Source organism: Macrotis lagotis, chromosome 3 (genome assembly GCF_037893015.1).
Source record: "Macrotis lagotis isolate mMagLag1 chromosome 3, bilby.v1.9.chrom.fasta, whole genome shotgun sequence".
NCBI lineage: Eukaryota > Metazoa > Chordata > Mammalia > Peramelemorphia > Peramelidae > Macrotis > Macrotis lagotis.
In genome coordinates this window covers 174,723,022-174,749,041 of record NC_133660.1, presented here as the reverse complement: position 1 = coordinate 174,749,041, position 26,020 = coordinate 174,723,022, and the positions used below count along the sequence as shown (strand labels likewise).

General features: G+C 35.5%; 2 protein-coding genes across 23 annotated transcripts in view; one reads left to right on the top strand and one right to left on the bottom strand.

Annotated features, from left to right (window-relative positions):
* NSUN7 (NOP2/Sun RNA methyltransferase family member 7) overlaps nucleotides 1-26,020 on the top strand; it is a 258,982-nt gene that overhangs the window by 223,148 nt on the left and 9,814 nt on the right. For 5 of the 7 annotated variants that reach the window (XM_074229565.1, XM_074229563.1, XM_074229566.1 and 2 more), the window contains 3 exons: nucleotides 4,245-6,213; nucleotides 7,612-7,765; nucleotides 9,370-10,078. The exons of 1 other annotated variant lie outside the window; for it this stretch is intronic. Coding sequence is in view for 1 of the 6 variants with exons in the window: in XM_074229567.1 (XP_074085668.1) it covers nucleotides 4,245-4,289 (45 nt within the window). In the remaining 5 variants the exon portion in view is untranslated. Of the gene's footprint in view, nucleotides 1-4,244; nucleotides 6,214-7,611; nucleotides 7,766-9,369; nucleotides 10,079-26,020 lie in introns of those variants that run through there. One more of the 7 variants, XM_074229564.1, reaches the window with a different exon arrangement.
* Nucleotides 457-26,020, bottom strand: part of APBB2 (amyloid beta precursor protein binding family B member 2) — a 419,679-nt gene continuing 394,115 nt past the window's right edge. For 10 of the 16 annotated variants that reach the window (XM_074229546.1, XM_074229547.1, XM_074229545.1 and 7 more), the window contains 6 exons: nucleotides 18,684-18,798; nucleotides 15,202-15,289; nucleotides 13,778-13,861; nucleotides 12,819-12,934; nucleotides 9,326-9,505; nucleotides 483-6,186 (listed from right to left, as the gene is read on the bottom strand). In XM_074229546.1, coding sequence (XP_074085647.1) covers nucleotides 6,019-6,186; nucleotides 9,326-9,505; nucleotides 12,819-12,934; nucleotides 13,778-13,861; nucleotides 15,202-15,289; nucleotides 18,684-18,798 — 751 coding nt within the window. In that variant the 3' untranslated portion in view covers nucleotides 483-6,018. Of the gene's footprint in view, nucleotides 6,187-9,325; nucleotides 9,506-12,818; nucleotides 12,935-13,777; nucleotides 13,862-15,201; nucleotides 15,290-18,683; nucleotides 18,799-26,020 lie in introns of all 16 variants that reach the window. The other 6 variants (XM_074229557.1, XM_074229558.1, XM_074229561.1 and 3 more) reach the window with 4 other exon arrangements.

Genomic DNA, 26,020 nt, shown 5'->3' with positions numbered 1-26,020 from the left:
TGGAGGTTAAGCCAGGCAGAGGCTTAGATGTTGACACATTGAGTCTTGCTGTTCTAGAAAGGGGTCACATATGTTTGTGTCAGCTCTTAGATTATGATGTCAGGTTATGAGGGTATCAATGCATTACTATCTTCAGTCAATGTATATGAGGTCCCCTGGTCTTTTATGAGACCTGTCCTGTTCATGGTGACATCACCTGTAATCTGGGTATATTACATTAGATTATCTATAGGTGGTCACTGAACCAACACTATTTTATTTCTTTTCTGGTTAATAACATGGATCTTCCATACTCTCTCTCTCTCTCTCTCTCTCTTTTCATTTATTTATTTATTTATCTATCTATATATTTATTCATGTATTCATTCATGTATTTATTTTTTGTGAGGCAAATGGGTTAAGTGACTTGCCCAAGGCCACACAGCTAAGTAATTAAGTGTTTGAGGCCAGATTTGAACTTGGGTACTCCTGACTCCAGGGCCTGTGCTCTATCCACTGCACCACCTAGCTGCCCCCAATACTATTTGAAATACTAAATGTGAAAACATTTTAATGGCCAGTTATTTCTTCGTGGGGGGAAAGAAAAATACATTTTTCCTTGAATTTTCTTGAGAAAAAAGTAATCTTAACATCAAATTTGACATGACATGCTGCATTAGCAATCAGAAGGTTTTCAGAGGACATTTTGTGGAATGATTATTTGTAGCTTAGAAGGACCCAGAAGTATCAAAAGGCATGAGGACAAATTATTTTCTTGATTTTTCTAGTCCTTCAGTTCTTTTGTTTTACAGTAAGAAACCCGATAGTTTCTTTTTTTTCTAAAATAACTTTTGAGTTTAGCATATAGAAAAGACTGCTAGTTCTGGATTTCAGGTTCTCATGGTAAGTGAAAGATAATACTTCCTTTTCATTCTCAACCAAATTATGTTAACTAAAAACGTCTTTATAGAGACCCGTTCAATAATGTTTTTAGCAAGCTTTTTATTTATCCTTTACTAACTGCGCTAGAAGCTTGAAATACAAAGGTGAAAATTTCAGCAAATGGGGACCTGGAGGGATATAGCTAGTCTTCCAATTTGTATTTTATCAGATGGGCAACAGGAAACCATTAGAGGTTTTTGAGTAGGGTTGCGGCATGATCAATCTTGGGTATTAAACAGATTATTTTGGCAACTGTATGAAGTATGGATCAAAGAGAGACTAAGCCAGTTAAGGGGCATTTTTGGAATTTAGGATTAGTAATTTAGTAATTAGTAAGTGGAAAGAAGAGGTCTGTTGTGAGAACTACTGTGAAGGTGAAATATAGGGACTGAGGGATAGAGAAGAATCAAAGATGACAGCTTTAAGTCTGGGAGAAAACTGCAGCCATTAGCAAAGAGATGTTCAGCAATTTGCTTAAAATACATAACTGGAGCTCAATAGAGAAATCAGGATTGGTTTTCTAGATTTGGTAGACATCTACCTAAAGATATTGCCTGGAGAGATAGTGTATAGATGAGATCCTTTTATGGATACTTACATTTCAGGTTGGAAAGAAAAAGATGAACCAGCAAAGACTGAGAAGGGGAAAGCTACAGGTTCAGAAAAATGTTGTCATAGAGGCCAAGATAAGAGAGAATAAGAAAGGATGCCCTAATTATGAGTTTCATGAGCTACAGAATGCATCAAAGACAATAAGAACTTGGATACCAGATTCTTTCAGATCTCTTCTCAAACAATATCTTTCCCTTCTTGCTGCTAAATATGTATCACATTGGCATTTTATTCAGAATTTAAATGTCATTAATATACCATTTTTATCTGGGAAAAATGCAAGAACTAATTAGAGTCTTCTTCTATAATATGGAAAAAAGGTTAATAGCAGACATCTTAGATTTCTAATTCTATGTTTTAAAAGCAGTTAGATTTTGGAAAAGGAGATTTTTAAATAAAACAGTAACAGCTAACATGAACTAAATGTGTTTAAGTTTCTATCCCCCCAAGTTATTTCACATAAATGAGTCAAACATTTTATGCAGCTAAGTTTATTCTCACAACAAATTACATTTAAATGTGTAAAAGTGGTCAACAGCAAAAGAAAAAAATAAAGGAAAGCAAAATTTTCTTTTTGGAATAAGCTGCTTTGATTAGAAGTGAGCTCTTTAACATGATAAACCATGAGCAAGTGTCCATCTTCCCTGAAACTCCAACTTCCTTTTGCTAAGTGTAAAGCACATATTTGAGTCATGTATTAAGATAACTAAGCTTGTTGAACACAACAGTTAATAATGTTTTTTAATATAAAAGTTTAACTAATAGCTTTGGAAATAAAGATCTCCTAAAAGGGCATAAGAAATATTTTGTTTGCTACATAGGAAAAGGAAGAAAGAATTAGGATTTGTAGCTAATTTTAGTGCAAGATAGTCTTACAACTTTCCATTTTCAAAACAGAGAAGAGTAGTTTTGCTTTTTTAAGCTCTAGGATGCTGTGTCCACAGTTTATCATCTAAGAACTCATTTTAATGGAAGTGGGATTAATAACCCATCATGCATTTTAAAATAGCATTCTAATTAGGTGTAGATGGTCTTATATCAAGGTGGGGGAAAAAAGGGACATGTATACAATCATAAGTGAAACAGCAAGTATTTTAAAGGACACTAAAAAGTACAACTTAGTGTTTCAGTCTGCAAAGTAAAAGCTTAAGCTATAGACGGTATTGGCTACATTTTCCTTGTTCTCAAGGAGCATATTATGAGGTGGTATGTCTGCATCTATCTTTCTAATTGCTTTTTAAAAAATAAAAAGAAATGAACTTTACACATTTTGCCATTTCTTCTACATACTCCAATAAAAATATGACTACAAATCATTACAAAACCACCTTTTAGGTAACCTATGATACACGAGATTACTTAGAACTGGATACATTGTGAAATAATGTCCAGTCAAGATAATACATTAACATAATAATGCAGTATATTTCAGTAAAAATAGAATAAATAAAATAAAAATATTTTAAGCTGTATTTAACAGGTTAATTCAAAAATGACACAAGACATACAAGGCATAGTGCACATGGCTGCCTGCTTACAGAATCACTAGATAGAAAGAATGCATAGATAACTGAAGTGTCACTACAACATTGGATAAAACATTGGCATTCTCCCTCTCTCTCTCTCGTTCATACATACACACACACACACACACACACACACACACACACACACACACAAGCATACATACATATACTTCATACGTACTTTTTGGCCATGGCAGAAAGTGTCTGAACATACTGTTTAAAATAATCAGTTTTATAAAATTAATTAGCATTTAGGTAAATATGCAAAGCTATTTTAAAAGAAAAATATCTGCAAATGTTTTCAATGTAATGTCTATTTGTCTTAATGCTTCCTATAATTGCATATATATATATGTGTATATATATATATATATACACACACACATACATATATATAAATCAGTTTGTTGCTCAAAGCTAGCTCAGTGTTCTTGATCCTGACAACAAATACCTTGAAAAATAAAGAGAAATGAAGTCAAAGTTCTGACAGAATTTTTTCTAAATGAAAGTGGCTTATTTGATTTAAAAAAGTTTCATACTAGATATCATTTTGCCTTGGAATTCACCAAGTTGGAATGTCAATATAATGGAAATCTGGATGGAATTTTGAACAGGAACTTCTTAAAAGGGGAGTCAGGGTTTTTATAATCTAGAATTTACTTCTAGATATACTGACCATTGCAGATGGTGGTTACAGTAGGGGTAAGAATTATTAAGTGTTAACTACTCCATTAGTGATCTGGGACTCAGTAGGTTCCATTAGTAGGGATTTGGAAGAAAATGTTCTTATTTCCAGTTACATTAATGCCCGACATTAGGAGACCAACCACCAATTGCCTTAAAAATTAAACAGAATGTGGTTAAATAGCAGAATGAAGTCCTACTAACTTTAATACTGACAAATCACATAGATTTAAGTAAACTGTATAGATAGAAGCATCTATATACCCTAAGATGTTTCCTCAGGAGTAGGGAAATTCTTGAAGCTCCTGTTTCAACTGTAGACTTGTTTTTTTTGTGGGGGTGGGAGACAGACTCTCTACAATAAATTCTTTTATGTAACTATGCTCAGTATCATCCAGACATTTTCCCCCTGGTTATTTATAAGAATTCCAGAATTACCTGAAAATGAATCTTTCCATTTTTTTGTTATTTTTTTTTTTTTTTTTTTGCATTTGACCTCAGGCTTTTGAAAGGACTCTTATGACTGGTGTGGACACAGCCTGGTAGAGTAGAAAGGACACTGAAATAAGAGTCAGGAAGACCTGGGTTGGCGTCTAGGCTCTCTCACTAACTTGACCTCAGGCAAGTCACAATTTATCTGGAATTCAGAGGTTCCCCCCCCACAATCTATCACTAGCTTGTCTATCTCACAAGATTATTATGATGCTCAACTGAGGTAATCACTGAAAAATACTTTGCAATACTTTGCAAAAATACTTAGGCATGTTATAAATGTAAAGGATTAATATACTGCTATAATTAGAAGAGAAAAAAATTCAATTTGATCTTCAAACTGAACACAGATGACCAATATATTCAGTCATCAATAAGTCCAGGTTTTTCTGTCTTTTCAGTTAAGTCACATGTTTAGATAGGAACAAATAAGACAGAAAATATCGGGACGGACTATGTTCTATCATACCTAGGAATTTTTTGTTCTGATTTGAAATTTTTAAAAAATAGTTCAAACAACTGAAAGAGACTAAAAGGAGGAAAAATAACCTATTGGTGGCATAGAAATCTATATATCCTGCTCTTCAATGCATAAATTTTATAGATTGTTACTGGTATGTAATCATATGTTGTTACTATGAAAAAAATATGAGAGACAAATGCAGAGATTTCTAAGCAAAATGTAGTCAACTAGATTGAGCTATGTATAGAAGGTCAACATAATACTAGCTAAAGGTGGCTAATGCAGATATGATTTCACCCCAAGTGGTGAAATGTAAATGTATGTGAATAACATTGTGTGAATGGCATTCCTTCATTTATAATTTGCATAATAGAGATCAAGATCAAACTCTAAGGATCAAAGGTATATAGGTGGATTTCATTTTAATGGTGTTTACATAGAGAATGACTATACTGAGTTACAGCAAATAGCTAGCATTCTCTAGTTGCATTGTTCAATATAAGGCAGAGTATTGGAATATGTCCCACCCAAAATACATCACACTTTCATTTTACTGTTCTCATTTTTTTAGAGTTAGTTTGAAAATCATTCTATAGAAGTACTTTTCTGAAATGAAAGGCTGATTTTTTTTTTTGATTTCTCAAAATGATGCAATTTGGCTGTTTTCAAACGATTTACCCCTCCCCTCCAACATCATAATTCATAAACAGTAGTAGACATAGAAAGGGTGACCATGGTTCAAAAGCATGTCAAACAAAGCTGTCAGGTGGTTTCTAGACCACCATCAACAAACAGATGTTATTTTGTAAGAAACAAAAACCAAACAAAAAACCTTGTAATTCTATCCTATAGGAATTCAATGCTAACTATCATGTAGAATCTACTCCAGTGTTGCAAATAGGGCAAAGTGCTGAAGGACTTAAAAGTTGCTTGTGACAAATCCTGCTAAAAAAGACAGTGAAACAATGACCTCAGGCATCCTTCACTTCAAGGACTAAGCCTTTCCTTTACTAGGAGGGGTGTGGCCGTCTTCTTCTCTGGTATATGTGAATTTAGGTCCTGTTAAGAATATTTACAATCCCAGACCTTCCACCAATCATGGTATAACTCACTGACAGCAACAAAATTATTCATGCTTCTTTTCATATCACATGATGGTGGCAAGGAAGAGAGAACATGCTTGTCTAACATTGTTAAGGATTTATTTTCTGAAGACAAAGCATCAGCAATTGAATGGAAGGCAAAATAGTTCATTTTTTTGTAGTGTATACAGCTACTAGATCTTCAGGTAAGTAGAAGAGAATCCTTTAATGTGTGCAGTTATGGTGTTTCAGTAACAGGACGTTTCTGTTTCAAAGTGTCAATGAGAGATAAGACGCCTCGTTTTACGTTGGTTGTGACTCTTCTGGTCACTGAGTCTGCTGGAGGAGGCGGTGGCCGAACTTTCTGTGAAGGAGGTCGGGCAACCAAGCACTTCTGATACCGTAACTGCAAGGAAAAAAATATTCTATGATGGTTAGTAATGTAGACATTTCTTTTCTTCATCTCCTTGCTATATTTTAAATGCACTATAAATAACTGAACCTCAAATATTAAGACAGCTCTTAAAAATAAATCTAGTGACCCATTCATAATTTTTGCCATTCCCAGAATTGTAGACTAGAGATTTTACATTACTACTACATATAAAACATACATACATATATATATGTATACATATATATATATATATATATATATACATATATATATATATGCTACAATAGGTCTTCTTTAACAAGGAATGGGGTGTAGTCTAGCAAGGAACAATTTTGCACAGCTATTTTCTTCAGATTTAATGAAAAGCTCAGGTCCCCCCACCCCAGCCTAGTCTATCACCAGTTTTGTCTATCTCAGATTATTATGATGCTCAACTGAGGTAATCACTGAAAAATACTTTGCAAGGTGTTAGGCATGTTAATATCATTATATAATTAAATTATAATGAATATAATTTAAGTTGGATATATAACATATAACCAAATATCATATCATGATATCATAATATAGTATTTCAGAATCTGAGAAACCTGAGTTCAAGACTTGCTTCTCAAACATACTCTTTAGGCAAATCTCTGAGATTTAAATTGTATAGTAGGAACTGATTTGGATGGATAAGAGGGAATTTCATGAGTTTCCTATACTAATAAAGTGGCTCAATTGGTTAAAAAAGGAAAAAAAAGAAAAAACCAATAGTTTAAAGAGTCAAGGTATTGGAGAGATGCCTATGGATTGTTGGCAGATAGCTTGGATTTGAATCTCTGTTGACTCACTGTTTCCCTGGCTAACTCAAAGCAAGTCACTTGAAATCTGAGACTTAGTTTCATCATCTGTTAGTCAAGAAATTTGAATTAGATTCTCTAAATTTATCATGTTATAATCCTAAAATGATTCTGGAATCAAAGAGTTTATATGCATTCTGCATGTTCTGGAATCAGAACATGTCCAATGCCCCAGGAAGAACAAAAATGAATATACAGTTGATGAATTTCAGTAAGTTCTTCCACTACCCAAATTCTACCAAGGCCTGAACACCCATAAAATAATACAATGTCAGTTTTAAATTAAGGTCACTTTCCTTATTTTCAGAGGTGGGTAGGATTACGGGTAAGGAATATTGCATATATTGTCACATATGGTTGATGTGTCAACTGTTTTGCTAAGCTGTTGTTTTTAACTCTTTTTAATTTTTGTCAATAAGGGTGAGTCACTGGGCAAGAGAAAAAGGTAGGCATGTATTCAGAAATAAACATGATAAAGCTGCTTCAAAGACTAAGTCCACAAATAAATTTCCAGAAGCTCTTATTCTGATATCTATTGCTGTAAATGCTGAGATGAACATTCAGCTATATGGTCTCTCATTTGCATCAATAGGAAAAATGACGGGCTTGGAGATGCTGGGGTGAAAGTAGCAGAAAAAGGAGGAAAATTGCCCTCAATTTGTTTGTGGATAAACCTTTCTAGAAGGCTTTCACTGGGCTAATTCTCAGTAGCTACAGTTGGTGAATTAATACAATGACACTGTCAAGTAAGTGACCATAAATAATCTTTATAAAAACAAAACTTCTTTGCTTCTAGATGAGGGAAAATTTGGATTTGGTAATCTTAAGAAAGTAAATTGCTAAACTCAACAATGAAGTTAAGAATTTAACTTCCCTGAGTATTACATGGAATCCAGGGTGACAACATTTAATCTTATGCCTAAAGTATTCTCTGTTTGATTCTTCTTAGCTCATTCATATTTCAATATAGTCAGCATCCAGCTGAGTGATCCCCACTTATCCTTGTGCTTTCTAATTTGCTCTTGACTTTCATTTGCCTGACCAGTTTGATTCCTCACAAGGGTTCCTCTTTACCCTTTCCCAAATTCATTCTTTTATATATTTTTTTATTTTTAGGGTTTTTTTTTTGCAAGGCAGTGGGGTTAAGTGACTTGCCCAAGGCCACACAGCTAGGTAATTATTAAGTGTCTGGGGCCAGATTTGTACTCAGGTCCCCCTGACTGCACCACCTAGCTGCCCCCAAATTCATTCTTGAAGTCAATTACTTGTTTGGAGTAAGAAGCAGCTCACCTCAAGTGGAACCTGATCAAATAGAGGAAAACTGAAATAGAGGAAAGTGGGTCATATTTCCAGGTTTGCACTTGAATTTACTTCTACTTAAATTTTAGACACTAACTGTATCCCCACCAATTGATTACACAGATTGACTTTTGGAACGAACTAAGTAACCCCAAGAAAGCACTCATCTAAAGTGAAGAACTGAAAAATCTGCCCAGTCGGGATGAGAAATGTCTTAGTGGTTTTACATCATATAATGTAATATATTCAATTAATATGCAATTGTTGCTCCCTTAAATCATGGGCTAAAACCAAAAATCTCTGTCAGAAATGCCAAATGGCGAGGAAGGAAGGAAGGGAGAAAGAGATAAAGAAATAAAGGGAGAAAAGATGTGCAATTATTCTTAAGATATAGAAAATTAAACATTTTAGTAAACTAAATGTAAGCTTTAATAAAAAAACTTTATATTCATGACTGAGGTAGTTTCCTATATATATATATATATATATATATAGTTAAATACAAGTTAGTTATTTAGCTGATCATTCACGCCTTTTGCTTCTCTACCACCAGGCTGCCTCAACTGTATGTTATTAATTAGAAACAGCAACAGTAATTTTAACACTGAAAGTAACGGCAGTAAAATTTAAACCTGCAAATTATGCTCTTTGTTTAAATCATCCTTTTTGAGAGGTATGATGGAAGCAGAAGTAAAATCAACCAAAAAAGTTTAGGATTGTTACAGGTATAAAGGCATAAATGCTTTTTATAATGCCACTGGATCGTATATAGCTTTAATCAGAATTCCCTCTTTCAAGTGATACTATACATTTTACTTGTATTTATGTGATATAAGTTCACATTGAGGACAGTATGATAGCAAGGGAACAGTTTTGCCTTTATGTAGCATTACTTTTGAGATGAGGATTTGGAGATAATTTTTTAGCTTTTGGGGAAAATTGTTCAGAAGGGGAAGAGATTAAAGAACAGAAAAACACTGGATAGCTCCCAGTTCTGGGTTACTCACCATGCATGCAGCCTGTACTGCTTCTGATACATTGCCTGCATTAGGTTCGCACCAGAAGACATGGCACTCAAAACGCTGATTCCCCGTGTCCATGATGAAGGCAAAAGTATGAATGTCCTTGCCGACTCCCATGAAAGATAAGAATCGTACGCGGCACTCCACCAGAATTTCCTCTTCATTCTACAAGAAACAACGACTCAGCAAATGCTTGTGATCTGCTTCAGGTGGCTGACCTTTCAGGAAGGTCTTTCAACAAAGCACAGTGAAATGAATTCAACAGTATGAAAAACATTGACAAATTCAACTTGGAAAAAAAAGTCTATTAAAAAAAACAAGGACTCAAAAACAAAGTATTAATTTGCCTACAATGATCAAAGGTATAACAACTATCAACATATAACTTAAATGTATACTTGGCCAGTATGTGGGTTATCTAAGTCCTCTCTTCTCCCCCTACCCCTCTTTGGACTGTTTGGTAATTTATTAGCAACTCAATGAAAAATGACTCAATGAAAAATGATCAATTTAATACTTAAATATTCCAAGGGCAAAAAAAGGAAGCTACTGAGTAAAGTGTGTTTTGATTATCTAGATTTCATTTATCCCCTCCTCATTATCAAGAGTCATGGAGAATTGGCAAGCACGAACCCACTATTTTAACCAATACCACCACTTAACCAGTAATTCCAAACTCAGTTGAGATTACTGTGATTAAGAGTATTAAAATGTTACAATGGAAACTTCTTGAAAGTAGGGATTGTTTTAGAAGAGGCATATTGCCTGGTAGACTATCCAGTAGTCTTAACACATCTGCCACATGACCTTAATAGAACCAGTTGATCCCATTTTTATATCAGGCCTGAGAAGAATTCATCTTTCTCACGGTAATTATGATCACCATTTTAAGTAGTATTTAGTTTTATATTTGACAATGAATTTTATTACCTATTTCACAGGTCCAAGTAAGTCTTGTTTCTCCAAAAAAGTCAATGTTCACTGAGGGCAAAATTTAAGTGATCTACTTTCAAAGATCAAAGTGCCTCAACAACAGCTACCATAACTAACTAATCAAATGCCAAATTCTGTGGAAACTTGAGAGCAGTTGGACAATCAAAATTTTAAGAAGAAAAATAAATCTCAAAGCTTTAAATTGAGCTACACTTTAACTAAAACAGAAACACCCCCCAATATGACAAAACCAAAATATAATGCCAGCTTATATTTTTCTTTATTAAAGCAGATCTCTAAATAAGAATATGTTATGGGTTGATGAAAGGTTGGGAAGAACAATAAAATCTGAAGGCAGAAGAATCTACTGGGAGAGGTGCAAGGCATAATAGATACCAGAATTCCAGGGATCCTTGGGACCCTCCACATTTTTTACTACTCCAGCACCTCTACCCTAGTCCGCAAGTATTAACACTATCACTGCTCCTCCAGGAGAGACCAAATTGTTGTCCCAAGGCTATAAACATAAAAGTATTCAAAAGTAGATAGGGAAAGGACTCTGTCAAACAATTTTGAAAGACTCACTAACTCAGGTGAGAGTAGGATGATGATTGAAGTGTGCTAATCAAGATGTATTCAAGACGCAGTATCAGACAATTTTTCTCAAGCATGACTGATATAGAAATTTGTTTTGACTGTGTATTTTGTTGCAGGGTTCTCCCTACTCCCCCAGTTTCCCAATGTGGGGGAGGGGTTGGGTAGGAGGAGTAAAAATAAATTCTAATAAGTTGAAAAAAATTAAATTTAAACACTATCAAAATTGGTCTTGAACTCCAAGATGTCAGTGATCTTCGAGAAGTCCGGGGGGAATGGGAGAGATAGCTAGCATAGATAATTCAAGCCTGAGAGATTGATGAAACTAAATTCATTTCATTCAAATTTCTTTTTGTAGATAGTATTACCTAGATATAAGGAAATGCTATGAAAATATAACTGGATAAAAATATGACAATTGTGATATCCTTGGGAATAAAATGGAGAGAGATGGACCAGATGGTAATATAGTAGGTGATTGATAGAAGGCAAGAATGAGGATTACTGGATTGAGATGAATCTGGGTAAAATCTCTTACGTAAGTAGGAGATTCTGACTTTGATTGAGTTCTGTTGAGCATTTAATTAGTGATTTAGATGAATCCAAGCATATCATGCTTTTGCCTCAAAGTATATCAAATTTGATGACAAAACTGGGACTCAAAACAATTAGCACAATGTGAAAGGGTGTGCTCAAACTAATAAATTAAATATGCAGGACGGAGAAGCTATAGCTAGAAAACAGTAAATCTGAAAAAGATCTAAAAGTGTCAGTGAATCATAGGCAAGAAATAGAATGAAGCATCCAGAAAAGTTAATGAGATTTAGATTGTATTTCTGATATTAGAGGGTGTAGAAGAAAAGTAGTTAGAGACCTGGTATGTTATCTGTAATCTCATGTCTAGTTCTGGGCATCATCTTCTGGGGAGGACATTAAGAAGACAAAGCAGGTCCAAAGACAGGCAGCCAAGGTGGTTAAAGACTTGCATATTACACCATGTGAGGATTGTCTGAAAGACTTAAGCTTTATTTAACCTGGAGAAGTGAAGTCTTAGGTGGAGTATATCAGTCTTCAAGTATTTGAAAGATTGTCTTTTAAGTCACTTAGGTAGATGGATAGACGTTATAAAGAATTTTCAGCCCACTATAAAGAAAAACAGCTAACAATTGGAGATATCCACAGATGGAACAGGTTGGCTTGGGAGGTTTTCTACTATTGGAGAACTGGAAGTAGAGTCTATATGATCATTTGTGACCCTAGTAGATAGGATACCTTTCTTGGGAAAAGATTATACTAAACTCTAGTTAGATGATTGAGTCTATAAAAAGTAGAAACCAAAGTAATGATTCTCTGCAAAAAACAGATCTGACACATGAACTAAGTATTTAAATGTATAATCAGATCTAAAGGACAGAATCAGATATGCAGAGTATAACATTTTGTATTGATAAAGGTCTGGAAAATGTGGTAAAGAAACATTTTAGAATTTAGCTGAAATTTTGGCACCTAACCAGTTGCCTAGAATGATTTTATATATACATATATATATATATATATATATATATATATGTTTTATACTTCAATACATTACTTCAATACATTCATGATCATATGAATCATGAAATTTTGGTTTGTGGTTATCTCCTCCACCAATGCAAATCACAGTTGATTTATGCCTTTTCATTTTGTACTGCCATTGTGCCTGTGTCCGTGTTCATATCCTCCACAGAAGATCTGCCCAACAGGCTCTACACAGGTCTTCCTCATTATAATACTTAGGCTATTGATATGTTATCTATCTCCCACTCTCACTATATGACCTGTCTGTCTCCTTTTCCAATCAATACATGTATTCAAAGAACAGGTGTTAAAATTCTCTTTGCTTTAAATACTTTTGAATCTTAAATATTGTTGTGAATCAGAAATATTGAGCTCATGTATTCTTCCTTACCTTTTCGCTGATGACAGTCACCGTGGCATCAGCAACATTCATGGTAACTGGCAGCCAATCTTCTTTGTCCGAAGAGTTCATAAGACTTTCTATGGCACTATTCAGGGTATCCATACCTATGGAGGAAAATAGCATCGGGGAATAACCAACTATAAAAAGCTCCATGTTTGTCAAACATAGTCTGTAGAGGAATACTCAGGCAAGTCCACTGACTGAAGAAACCAGCCCAATCATGTCAAGCATCTGGGAGGGAAAGCTATGCAAAGCTGCTGCTTAGCAATTTTCCAAGAATAAGGATATTATGATTGCTTCCTTGAAAGATATTAATGTCCTCTCTTACCTGGTCTCTATCAGAGATAAAAGACTGGTTTCTACCACCAAGAAGGCACATAAATTGGAAATAATTGAACTATAGTTATCATATATATATATATACATATATAAATTATCTACTCTTTCCATATTCATTTGGTTCCAAATATACAAACAAGTCTTGCACCTTAGCACATTACTCAGACGAAAGGGACACAGAAAAAAAATACTTATTGATAGGGATCTTTCACCCTTATTCATTCATTTAACGTTACACTTATAGATATGACATGTAAAAAAACAGACCAAGGGGTCTCCTATATTTTGTCCATTTCAAAAATGACAAGGTTTTCAGATAATCTGTGACCTAATTAATGAAGGTTAGGGCTAGGGGGAAGAGAGGTAAAAAGAAAGAAAACTGGGTGTGCATAAGATTTGGCTATGTACAAAAATGACTAAGGAAAAATGTGATATAGTGGAAGAAAATCGAAGAATTAGCAAAAAAGGAAAAGAGAACAATAGAAAATATGTTAATCCTTTCTAAATAGGCTGGAAGCCATATTAACACTGTACCTCTTCCCTCAACCAACACCTCCATAAATACTCCCATAAAGAGAAGAGAAACAGACAATAATGGTATTACATACCTACTGGTTTATCTACAGGTAACATGCCCAAGTACTGCACATGGAACTTCTGTACCAGCTCAGTCTTTGGTGTTGGAAAATCTACTACATGGGAACAAAAAATAATGGCTCTTTATCAGCACTTACAAATCAACACAGTAAAATTTAAATAAAAATTTCTTTGAAGCTCTCTTACTTTTTATGCCAAATAACTGCCCAAAAAAACCCAACCCCAAAACAAAGCAAAACCAAAACAAATTGCTTTCTGGTTGCTTGTTGTCTAAGTGTAGAGATAATTCTTATATATAATTCTTATATTCTCTCAAATCTGCCTTTGGGGCAGTATAAGTCATAACTTTTTAAATTGGTCTTCCCAGATGGGGCAGCATTTAAAGCTGCTTATTTTACTCTACACTGTTAAAAGTGCTATTGTCTGCTAGCTCGCTGTCTAGGTTATATTTGGGCCTAGAGGCTATTTAATCATGAAAAGCAGAATCTTATACATGAAATAACTAACTAAACTTACAAAAATTTATCAGCCCACAACTTCTTCCCCTCTTTATGCAGGCTGCCTTCCGTGAAATAATACATGATTCATAAGGCAAGAAAATCAACATTCTTTACTACTCATCCAGCAAAAAAATAATTCCAAGCCCAATCCCACTGATACAAAGAATTTTAAACTATGTACTCTGGGGCACACAGATTTTGAGTGCCTCATAGTAGGTATTCAATGAATGTTGAGTTGAATTTAAAGGGGAAATGAAATATTACAAAGAAACACCAGACTTCGTAGTTGGAAGAATCAACAAACATTTAATTTAAGGACTATGTACCAGGCACAGGAGATACAAATACACAAACAGTCCTTACCTTCAGAGTAGTTTTCATTTTATCAAAGATAATATATACATACATAGCTAAATGCAAGACACACAAAGATAGCACACACATAAAGCAGATATAAGAACTTTGCTGGGGAAGGTAATAGAAACTGGGGAGAACCAGGAAAAGATTTATGCAGAAAAGGAAAGGAATTTAATTCTGAAGTTCTGAAATAGAGACACCCCTCCTCCCCCCCAAAAGGTGATAGATATGGATGTCAAACTTCCTAGAGGTCCCAAAATGGGATGATGTATGCTATCAGAAAGGATGGTTTGGCTGGACAATAGAATATATAAAGGGGAATAATGTGAAATAAAGTCATAAAGGTAGAATGAGGTCAGACTATAAAAAGCTTTATATTTGATCCTAGAAGTAATGGGGAGGCTTTGGGCTTTGTTGTTCAATTGTTTCAGTGGAGTGATTGGTATTTCTTCAGATCATTTTACAGTTGAGGAAACAGGCAAATTGGGTTAAGTGACCTGCCCAGGGTCACAATTCTAGTGTCTGGGGCCAAAGAGAGGATTATTAATGAGAATAAGTACCCAGGTCTGCTAACCTACCTTGCAAAGGAACATCAAGATTCCCATTAGTTCTTTCCTGTAATGAGCTGCAGGCAACAGCTTTGGCATTCTTTCGTTCAGCCATAATCTGAAGACAAGAGCAAAAATATAGCTGGGTTTCCATATCAGGCTTTATGTGTACTTCCTTGAACCATCTGGGTCATCCCATTAGTGTATTCCATTTCATTTTTAATTTAATAAAGCTCTTCTCTACTGCTTATTTTTGAGAGTCCAACTTTGCTATTCATTTTGGTGGAGATTTGTACCCATCATCCCCAGAGACAAAGTGCAAATGATTATTTTTCATGGATAACCGTTTCCTAATTCTTTCAAAGCTGTATCCCCTCAGCCTACCTTCAAATGATGATTAATATGAGCAGTAGCCTGAACCAATTATCTGTGTTACGGGTGGGTTGGTCATCAAACTCAGGTTAGTGCCAGCTGGGACTACTAAACACTTGTCTTCATGAATGTCATTGCTAATTTCTGGGTTACTTGGAGTCCTTCATATATCAAAAAGGCTGATGTTCAAACTGATCAAGTTTGTCAAGCTATTACATTCATCAATAATTTCCAAACAAAATACCTTCTTTTTCTGGATAGTTATTAGTATTTCTTGCTTTATATTCTAATTCAATTAAAAAAGAATTTATTAAGCATTTACTACATGTAAGACAATGTAATAGGTTCTAAAGGGATAAAGAAGGAGGCCGGTCCCTTGTATTAATTATATTACATTACATGGGAGGAGAGGGATGATAATATAAAAACAAATTAAGCATACATGTGTCAATTTTGAGGAGAAGATCTTGAATATAAACTGTTGTTTAACAATTCAGGAAAGATTTCTTGTAGGATATGACTCATAAGTACTGAGGGAAGAGATTTTGAGTCTTGGCACTCCCCTGTCTAAGAGTTGGAGTTAAATTATCTGTAGCTGAATGGAAATAAAGTCAAAAAGAAAGTCAATGTAGGCTTTCAGTATTTTGTCATCTAAGCTACTTTGAAAGATGCCTCACAGTTGATCCGTACCAGTCACTGTCTTGTGGTTGAAAGTTAGAAGGTGAGTGAATTTCTTCCAAGGCCTGCAACAAGCAGGTGGCAGTGTTGCCAGAACATCTTATCCTTCAGGTGCAACTCTCCTTATCTCCTATTACATCTAATTCCTGGGATTTGCTTCAAAAGATGCAACATATTGGTCCCAGCAGGCAGAAGGAATGGAGACAGAAGAAAGCAAGATTGCAGCCCAGCTTCCATTACCACTGGCTGGCATTATCTACAGTTTATCAGCTGTTGTTTGCACAGAATCTAGAAGATGGACCAAATTGGGATAGATATAGTACTTGTAGGGAAAAACACTGGCCCTGGGAGATGTGGTGCCTCTGTGGAGGGAGCTTTAGCTTTGCCAGAAAAATCAGAGTCCTAGAGTTATAGAGAGATTCCTTTTTTTTTTTTTTGGTAAGGCAATAGGGTTAAGTGACTTTCCCAAGGCCACACAGCTAGGTAATTATTAAGTGTCTGAGGCTGGATTTGAACTCAGGTCCTCCTGATTCCAGGGCCAATGCTCTATCCACTGAGCCACCTAGCTGCCCAGTCCTAGAGTTATAACAGACCTTGAAAGTCATCTGTCTCCTCCCATTCAGGTAGGGTAACCCAAATCCCAGTCTAATAAATTAAGGAGGAGTGTTCAGTCATGTAAGACAGTTGTTTTGAAAAAATACAAAATATCCTGTCACTATTATTGAAGGGACAGACGTGATGGGCTTCAAGCTCTTGTCACAGATATTCCTTTTCTCTGTAGGCAGTTGCAGACACCTGAGAAGTTAACCATTTGTCTTCAACAAGGAAAGAGAGATTCTCTTCCTAGTCTTTTCCAAAGCATGGGAATAACCCAAAGCCAGAATGCATCTAGTGCTTCCTTGAAAAGTGCCACATTTATTAAGGTGAATTAGCCTAGAACAGCAACTAGCTGGGTTATTCTAATTAATTTTCTAAGCTTAAATTCCATGAACTTCCCCCCCTCTGTTTCTATTGCTTTAGGTGTCTGGGACCATTTAGCTCAGGTGGTTAGAGCATTAACAATGAGGCCAAGGGCACAGTAGTCCATGGCCCTTTCCGTAACTGGACCATGGAATACTGTGTCCTTGGAAATGGTTGATACTGTTCAAAAAGGGGCATTTACTGAGAGAGAGAATAAATAGTTCATATGACTAATGATCTACAGCATCACCTGTAGAATGGCCACCTTTATGCAGCCTCACTTATAGAATGGCCACCTTTATGCAAATGTCATCTATAGAATAGCCACCTTTTTGCAAATCTCACCTATAGAATGGCTACCTTTATACAACCTCATCTACAGAATGGCCACCTTTATGCAAATCTTACCTAAAGAAAACCTCATTAAAGTATTTGCCAACAGGACATTGCCTATAAGCACGGATCTGAGCAGTGCTATTACTCCCACATCCTACTGATCCAAAGAATCTTTGGATTAAAATTATTTTACCAACTTATGCCTAAAATGCCCTTGTCTTCTCTAGGCCTAATCTAAGTTAATGGTACCAGCCTTAGAGATCATCCAGGAGAAGAGAAGGGAAACTTGGCATGAAATGAATTCATGAAAAAAACTTGGGCATAATAGTTGGCCATGAACAGAATATAAACCACTGGTGTGACACAACTTCTAAAACAGGAGAATGAGTCAAGCTGTTAAGACATTCTTCTCTTTGTCCTGCTGTCCACCGCATTGCTCAGACTAGATGTGGTGTCAGTTCTAGGTACCACACTTTAAGAGGGTCATTGATAGGCTGGAGTATGTCTAGTGATAAGTGCACAGGCTTATAAGGAAACTTGAAACCAGATCACATTTGAGAGGGATGAAGGAATTGGGGAGGTTCAATCTGTTGGAAAAGATTTGAGGGGAACTTATGACATCTCATATCAAAAAGGCTAGATACTTTGAAGCTACAGAATAATGGGCATAAGGTGCAAGGAGCAGATTTTAGTTTAATTTCTATAATGGGGAGCATAATGATGAGAGTTGCTCATCTATCCTACTGGCTAGCTTACCAAATTGGGACTTCTCAAGGAGAGGTGGGAGGACTACCTATAAGGGAGGCTGTAAAGGACATTTCTAGGGACAGAAAAGGGGGACTAGTTGAGACCTACTCAGCTTCTAGGGACACTATGGAGGCAGATGGGGGCAGGAGGGACTCTCCAGGGATTTGGACTGATTGGATCAATCTGAGGAACCTCCTCCAGCCACTTTTTTCCTTATGTCCTTTCTGTGGCTTGGTGCAAATCTTGAAGGATAGTGCCTATATGGTCTACTAGTAGAGTGCAAGCTCCTTGATAGCAGTAAGAAATTTAAAATTTAAAATTTCACCTTTGTCTCAATGACACTTGATGCTGTACACAGCAGATACTTCAAAAATATTTGTTGGATTGGTGATGTGGTGAATTAATTGATATAAACTTACCTTAGAACAGATTTCGTGAAGACTTGTGGCTATGGCCTTTGCTGGCGTGTCACATCGAAATACGTGACATTTCAAAATTCTTGTGTCCTTATCTCTTGCTACATAAGCAAAATCTCTGCACAAACAAAATTTATTGATAGATTAGACTGTAATTCTTTACCAATGATGCCAACTTTATGGGTTAATGGAGCAAGCGCCCAGCACGTCTGAGTCATTAGTGAACAGAATGTATGTATTGGTTAGAAAAAATAGCATTTTTTAACTGGCTCCTTGAAGCAGAGGGACAGTCTGAGGAATCCCATTAGAAAGGAGATTTAAGAATCAAATTATGGCACCTTCCTGCACAGCAAAGCCACTGAACTTACAACCACTAACGACTGGGAATAAATGAAGATTGAAATTAAAAACAGGCATCTACTTAATGTAGGCAAAGATAGGATCATTAAACAGAAGAAACAGACTTGCACATGAATTTGCATGAGTGATGAGACAGACAAGCCAGTGTGGATGAAACAAAACAACAATGATCAGGGCTTAAAACTCAGCAGAAATGGAGAAGGGAGATGTCCAGTTGTTCTAGGATGCCGACTGGAAATCACAGCATACAACAGGGACAGAGAACAACCCCCCCACAAGTCTCCCAGGGGACTGCAGTTTGACAAATACTCCTCTTGCTGAAAAGATCTCCCAGCAAATGAGGCTGCCTTAGACTGTGTGTGCTTGACTCAGATGTTCTGATGAGAAGGAGGCTGAAGCTATGTTTTAGCATCTGCTTTACTGATTAAGGCAATGCCAACCAGGCCATTTCAGTGGCAGGAGAAAATCATACAATTTAATTTCTACTATACACTCTTCAGACTAGCAATTAAAAGATCATAGTTTAATACTATCTTTTTACAGAAACTAAAAGCTAAAACATTTGCTTTATGCAAATGTCATCTACAGAATAGCCACTTTTATGCAAATCTCACCTATAGAATGGCTACCTTTATACAACCTCATCTAAATCTAAGTTCTTAAAAATAGTTTATTCAATTAAGCAAATAAAACAAGCCCCCTGCCTTGGGCAGTTAGTTTTCTTAAACTTCATATGCTCTATAGCAGAGTGATTCCTTTGAATATGTCATTATACTAGGTCATAGTCACAATCTGAATAAAACTTAATTCTATTAAAAGAAAATAACCTGTTGATCTTTTTTGCGATCCAAAATTAGAAATGAACCAAAAATTAAAAATGAAAATTATCATAGCTATAATATTAAAGGAAAAGGGCTCTTTATGAGGATCTGAAGTTTGCCATTGCTATTAAGTTGGTCATGATTTGGACCATGGACACGAGTCTCATTGATAAAAAGGTACATGTATTTCAGAGCTAAACCATCCTTGGAACATGACAGAGTGTGGCATGTTCAAGGGGTCAGGGAGGTGGCATTTTGAAAGCTGTGAATAAATGCGGGCAAAATTTTTGTTACTTTTCCAAGTTTTTCAAAGGACTTGGGCCAACCTCCTTTAAATGTAAACCTCAGTCAGTTGTACCTATTCTGCTTTGGTAAGACTAACTCTAAAGAGAATCTCAAGTTTTTTCAACAGCTCCAAAGTCCTTTTCTTTGTACTAGTAAGTTCAGTTCTTATTCCCCCCCCCCCCCCCCCCCAATAAGCTCCATTACTCTCTGACCTTCCAGAATGTAAGATCTTCTAATGGTTTCCTAGAAAATGATTATATAGTACTTATATGTGCTGTATAATGTGCTAATTAATTAGTACATTCTAAATATTCTCTGATTTGTTCCTCCACAACAATTCCATTTATAGTTGAAGGAGCTGAGACAAACAGGGTCACATAGTCACTGTCTAAGCTATGCTTAGCATCTAAACGCCTCCACAATCTGCACCATCACCACTCTGTTTCTCAGAAATAGACTGGGTTGCTCTTTTTAAAAAAAGTTATCCATCCCTGCTCATGCTGTTCCTTTGTAAATCCAGTCCATTCATTCGTGTTTTTTTTTTTTTTTTTTTTTTTTAGTTTTAGCAAGGCAATGGGGTTAAGTGGCTTGTCCAAGCCCACACAGCTAGGTAATTATTAATTGCCTGAGGCTGTATTTGAACTCAGGTACTCCTGACTTGAGGGCCGGTGCTCTATCCACTGCGCCACCTAGCCTCCCCCCCCCCCATTTATTCTTTAAAGCCATGACAATTCCAACCCTCAATCATTTCTCTTACCTATGAGCTTCCATAATATTAAAATATTTGCAGCACAATTTGTCAATTATATTCTGTTTTCCATTGCTTGCTCTATGTTAACCTTCTCTAGGAGATAGTGATAAAGAAATAAATAATTTCAGACTGAGAATCAAAAGTCTTGGCTACTAACTAGCTGGGTGAATGAATTATGAAATTCCTTTGGACTCCAATTTTTTTATGTGTAAAATAAGGAAACTGAACCAGATGATCTATGACTTTACAATAGATCCTTTCTTGTTCTAAAATTACATAATTCTCCAAGTAAATTATAAACTTTTTGAGGGTGGTAACCATCTACTGTATGTCTTTCTCCTCAGAACATTTAATATTAACCTCAACACATGATAGATCCTCAATAAATACTTATTATTATTGATTAGCTAAATAGCAGCTTCTAGCACTATCACAACCAAAGAGCAGTTCCTAATGCTCTCCTCTGATCTAGACTTCTTGAGATTTTCCTGGAGATAATGAACATTCAGAGGATTACAGAAATCACAGAATGTTAAAGTATATGGGCATAGGAAGGGTGGGGGATTGGGGAGACCCATCTCACAAATGACCTGGTCTATTTAGGAGTCTAAGGCCCAGGACTAGGTTAGATGAATTGCCCAAGATCATATGATAATGATGTTTGTCCTTCATTTTTGAAGAAGACCATGAAATCAGGGAGCTGATGCCACGACAAACACATGAATTGTATTTAAGTGGGGGGGGGGATACTGTGCTAGGTCACCAGCCTCACTTTCTCCTTTGGAGTCATCTAGGTCTAGTGACAAGATATGAATCAGGACCACTGGAGATGGCTCTGCATGTGAAACCATCAGGATTAAGGGACTTGCCCAAAGTCACACAGCTAGTAAGCATCTGACACTGGATTTGAACTTAGGTCCTCTTGACTTCAGAGTCAGAGCTTTATGTCTTGTGCCATCTAGCTGCCCCTCAAGGTCTTAAAGTTGGTTAGTGGGAGAACCAAAGGTATTATAAACCCATGTCTTTCACCACCAATCAAGGCTTCTTTCACTATCCAACCAAGCAATTTTTAACCTGACTTCTATGAACTTTTTTTAAAGAAAATGTTTTGATGACTGCATTTTAGTGGAATTGATTTCTTTTGTAATCTTATGAGACTTTACAAATTTTTCTTTTATTTAAGGCAATGGGGCTAAGTGGCTTGTCCAAGGTCACACAGCTAGGTAATTAAGTGTCTGAGGTCAAATCTGAACTCAGGTCCTCCTGACTCCAGGGCCGGTGCTCTATCTACTGTGCCACCTAGCCCCAACAAATTATTTTTTAAGAAAATGATGTTTAAGAAGACTAACTGCCCGGGGCAGGGGGCATGTTTTATTTACTTAATTGAATAAACTATTTTTAAGAACTTAGAAATTTAAATATTTGTAATACAAATAATTCTTGCTAATTTCATTGGTACTGAGAGCTTCCAATGTGAAAACTCCTATCTCAACTCTTCTTCAACAATGAGTGAGAATACTGAAAGGTTGAATGATTTGTGAATGGTCATGAGGCTAGTATGAATCAGATCAAGATCTGAATTCATTTCATATTCATTCCACTAGCCCAGTCTTCTATATGACATGCTATATCTCCTTTTGCTAATTATTCTTATGATTTTAGCAGAAATCTTTCATTAAAAGAGACCTGGGTTGGAAGAGATTGAATTTGAAAAAATTTTGCTATATTTTAATGATTTAACAAGTATTTACTAGACAACTATAAAATTAGTACATGCAAAGCATTGTGCTAGGTGGGAATTCAAAGCTGATCCTGCCCCTGATCCATGCCTGCTTTTGATACTGTTATTCTATAGAAGGATATTCAATTTCTAACAAACCTCATATATGAAACATGGAGAAGCAGAAAAGATACAAGATTTCCATTTCATTTTCCTCACCATTATTGCTGGCAAGCTTACAAATGCAATAATAGCAAAGTTATACAACTGAGGATAAAATTTCCTGGAACAGTATCTGTTCAATAAGTGATAGATCAAAGCTATCACAGCTCTTATGCCCTTCATTCTTACATATGGCATCCCTTTGGAGTCATTTCTTTTACTAATCTTAATTTTTCTCTTCCTCAGGGAAACATGATTAATGTTTAAAATATAACCATCTGGAATTTGCCCCTTCCCAAAAGAAAAAAAATCAGCAGTCACATGCTTCAATTTGGGAGAGTATGACAAAATTTCAGTCTCAATTTTCTATATTCCCTCCTAGGTGAAAGGAAAATATACTGAGAAGGCTAAAACAGATCCATTGGCTTAAAAATAGTGAGGGAGCTCATATATCTCAGGGAATTTAACTCCTTTTTTTTTTTTTAAGGTTTTTGCAAGGTAAATGGGGTTAAGTGGCTTACCCAAGGCCACACAGCTAGACAATTATTAAGTGATTGACACCGGATTTGAACCCAGGTCCTCCTGACTCCAGGGCCGGTGCTTTATCCACTGAGCCACCTAGCTGCCCCCTAACTCCTTTCCTCAAGAAAACTGGTTTTCATTTTCTGTCATCCTGAAGGTTAAAACATTTGCATGTGTCTATTAATTTCAACTAAACAGAAAACTGAACTACTACCTAAAATAGTTGCAAACCCAGAATATGTGGATTTGCAGAAAGCTAGACAGTTAGGTCACAAGTGTGAATTTTCAAAATTTAGACTAATTGACTAGCTTCCTCCTAGAGTGTGAAAACATATGGCTGATCCCAATCAATTATTATTCAGAATAGAATCCAAAAAACTCTCAACTGAATTTCTTAAAATAAGGCCTAAATTTTTACCATTTACCTTTGTACAAAATTTATTCTTTAGCTCTAGACTTTTGTTCTCTATCATTAAATAGCAAGCACATTTAGTAATAGATTAAACTAGAAGGACAGATTTAAATTATATTAATTTGTGATTAAATCAGTAGATTATTAAAAGATTTCAGAAAAACATTTAAGAGGAATTTATTATTTCCTTTAAAGTCCCTTAAAAATAAACAATTAAAACTGATTTCTCAATGCCCAGTGGTCACTCAATCATGTAGTATAAGCAGGAAAAAGCTCAAAGCTTTTTTAAAGCAAGTATATATAGTGAACCAAAATAAATTCCTGTATTGGTTGTCTCCATAAATGTATGTCTTATTCTGGTTATTGAGACTCTCAACTCTGTAAGGTGGTAGATAGCATCTTTTATCATCTATTCTTTGATTACAGCTAGTCATGGTGTTCAGTTAGGTTTTTAAAAACTGTTCATTTTTTATATTATTGTGGTTATTGTGTTCTCCTGGACCCTCCTTATTTCACTCTGCAATGGTTTATACAAGGCATCTCAAGTTTCTCTGAAACAGCTTCTTATTATCATTTCTTACTGAACAAAAGTATTCCATTCCATTCATAAGCCACATTTCTCAACCCATTTCTCCCCAAAGAATAGGCTTCCCCCTTAGTTTCCAGTTCTTTGACACCACAAAAAAGAGTTACTGTAAATGTTTTTGTACATATTTTTTAATCTCTTTTGAGGGGAAAAGTCAGGTGGTGGTATTCCTGGGGTCAAAAAATATTCAGCAATTAGTAACTTTTGAGGCCTGATTCCAAATTGCTTTCTAGAATGGTTAGATCAATTCACATCTCTAGCAACAGTGGATTAATATGCCAAGGGCCACTCTTCAGTTTTACTTTGAGAGACTCTATGACTAGAGCAACAACTATATAAAAAGAGGCAATGAAACCTCTATGGCTTCCTTTTTATGGTCTCCATAGTGTAGGCTCTCATTCATCTGTTCCCTAAAAACCAATGAAAATTTAGTGTATTTTCTTCATAAACAGTAAAGGGGGTTTTGACAACTGAAACTTTCTATTTCAGTTCATTAAGCAATATCTAAAGTTGATTTGGTTCATTTGTCTAACTATACATCTATCCCTCCTCATCTTGGGACTATGCTCATGGTTTTCCCTCAAATTCTTCTCCCAAAGGAGATCTTTTTGTTCTGTTCATGGACAGCATTACAGGTCATATAACTTTTTCTTGACAGATGAAATCTTTTGATGCAAACTTATAACCAAGGGTCTTTAGTCTCATAGAAATCATATCTATTTGACTCACAAACTGTAAATATTTCTCAAAGTGTTACTTTGTCATCAGTGAATAGCATTCTGAAATTTTGTATGCACATTTAACTTGTAAGCTTAAAAGGGTCTTTTCTGCCTTTGTTCTCTAACTGTCTCATGACCAAGGTTCAAGATAAAGCCTTTCAAAGTTTTTCAAAGAATACTGGAATGGATATGGGTATGTAATAAAAACAAACATTAATCTATGTATTTCTTTGGTCCATTTCCATATATAGAGTATTTGAACTGGATGAGATCTTAGAGATCATTTTAATCCAGTGTAATAATCTATTATAATAATATAATTCAACATAATTAATTTCCATAAAAGGAATTTAATACTCTCAAAAAAGTTGGCATCTGCACAGGAAATGAGCAAATGAATTGTAAATAAACTCTACTTACTCCAAAATTCTAATCTATTGTTTTTTAAGGACATTTTAGAGGGTATCGTTTCCATCCTCATAGCTTTTAAAATCACTTCAGTTATTCTGTATTTTACTTTTCTTCCCCAAATAAACTGCTAAAAGAATAAACATTTCCTTGAGTATCTTCCTTGCCTATCACAATCTTCTCCTCAGGAATGACTCTGCTGTCCATGGTGCTATTGCCTAAAGCCAAGTTTCCCCAATAGCACAGCAGAAAATGATTCAAACATCATTTCAGTCTTATAAAAATGTCCTAATTTAAGGGATGGGGGTAGATTCTTCAGATATTTTGAAAGTAATTAAATCCTTTACTTCACTGGTGAAGTGCTGCAATTGGTTTTTATAGAAGGTAGGGACCAAGATTGGATGAAGTGTTTTATTAAAAAAAAAATGACATTTTCAAAGGTCAATTCAAGGAACTTGTCCTCATTCCCCATGGTTCTGATTCCTCTTTCAACCTTGGCTGAGGTCTACTATTTGCTTAAATGCAGTATTAATCTGAAATAGATATGAGGGGATGCAATTTAAAAAGCAATAGAGCATATTAATCTCTACCTTA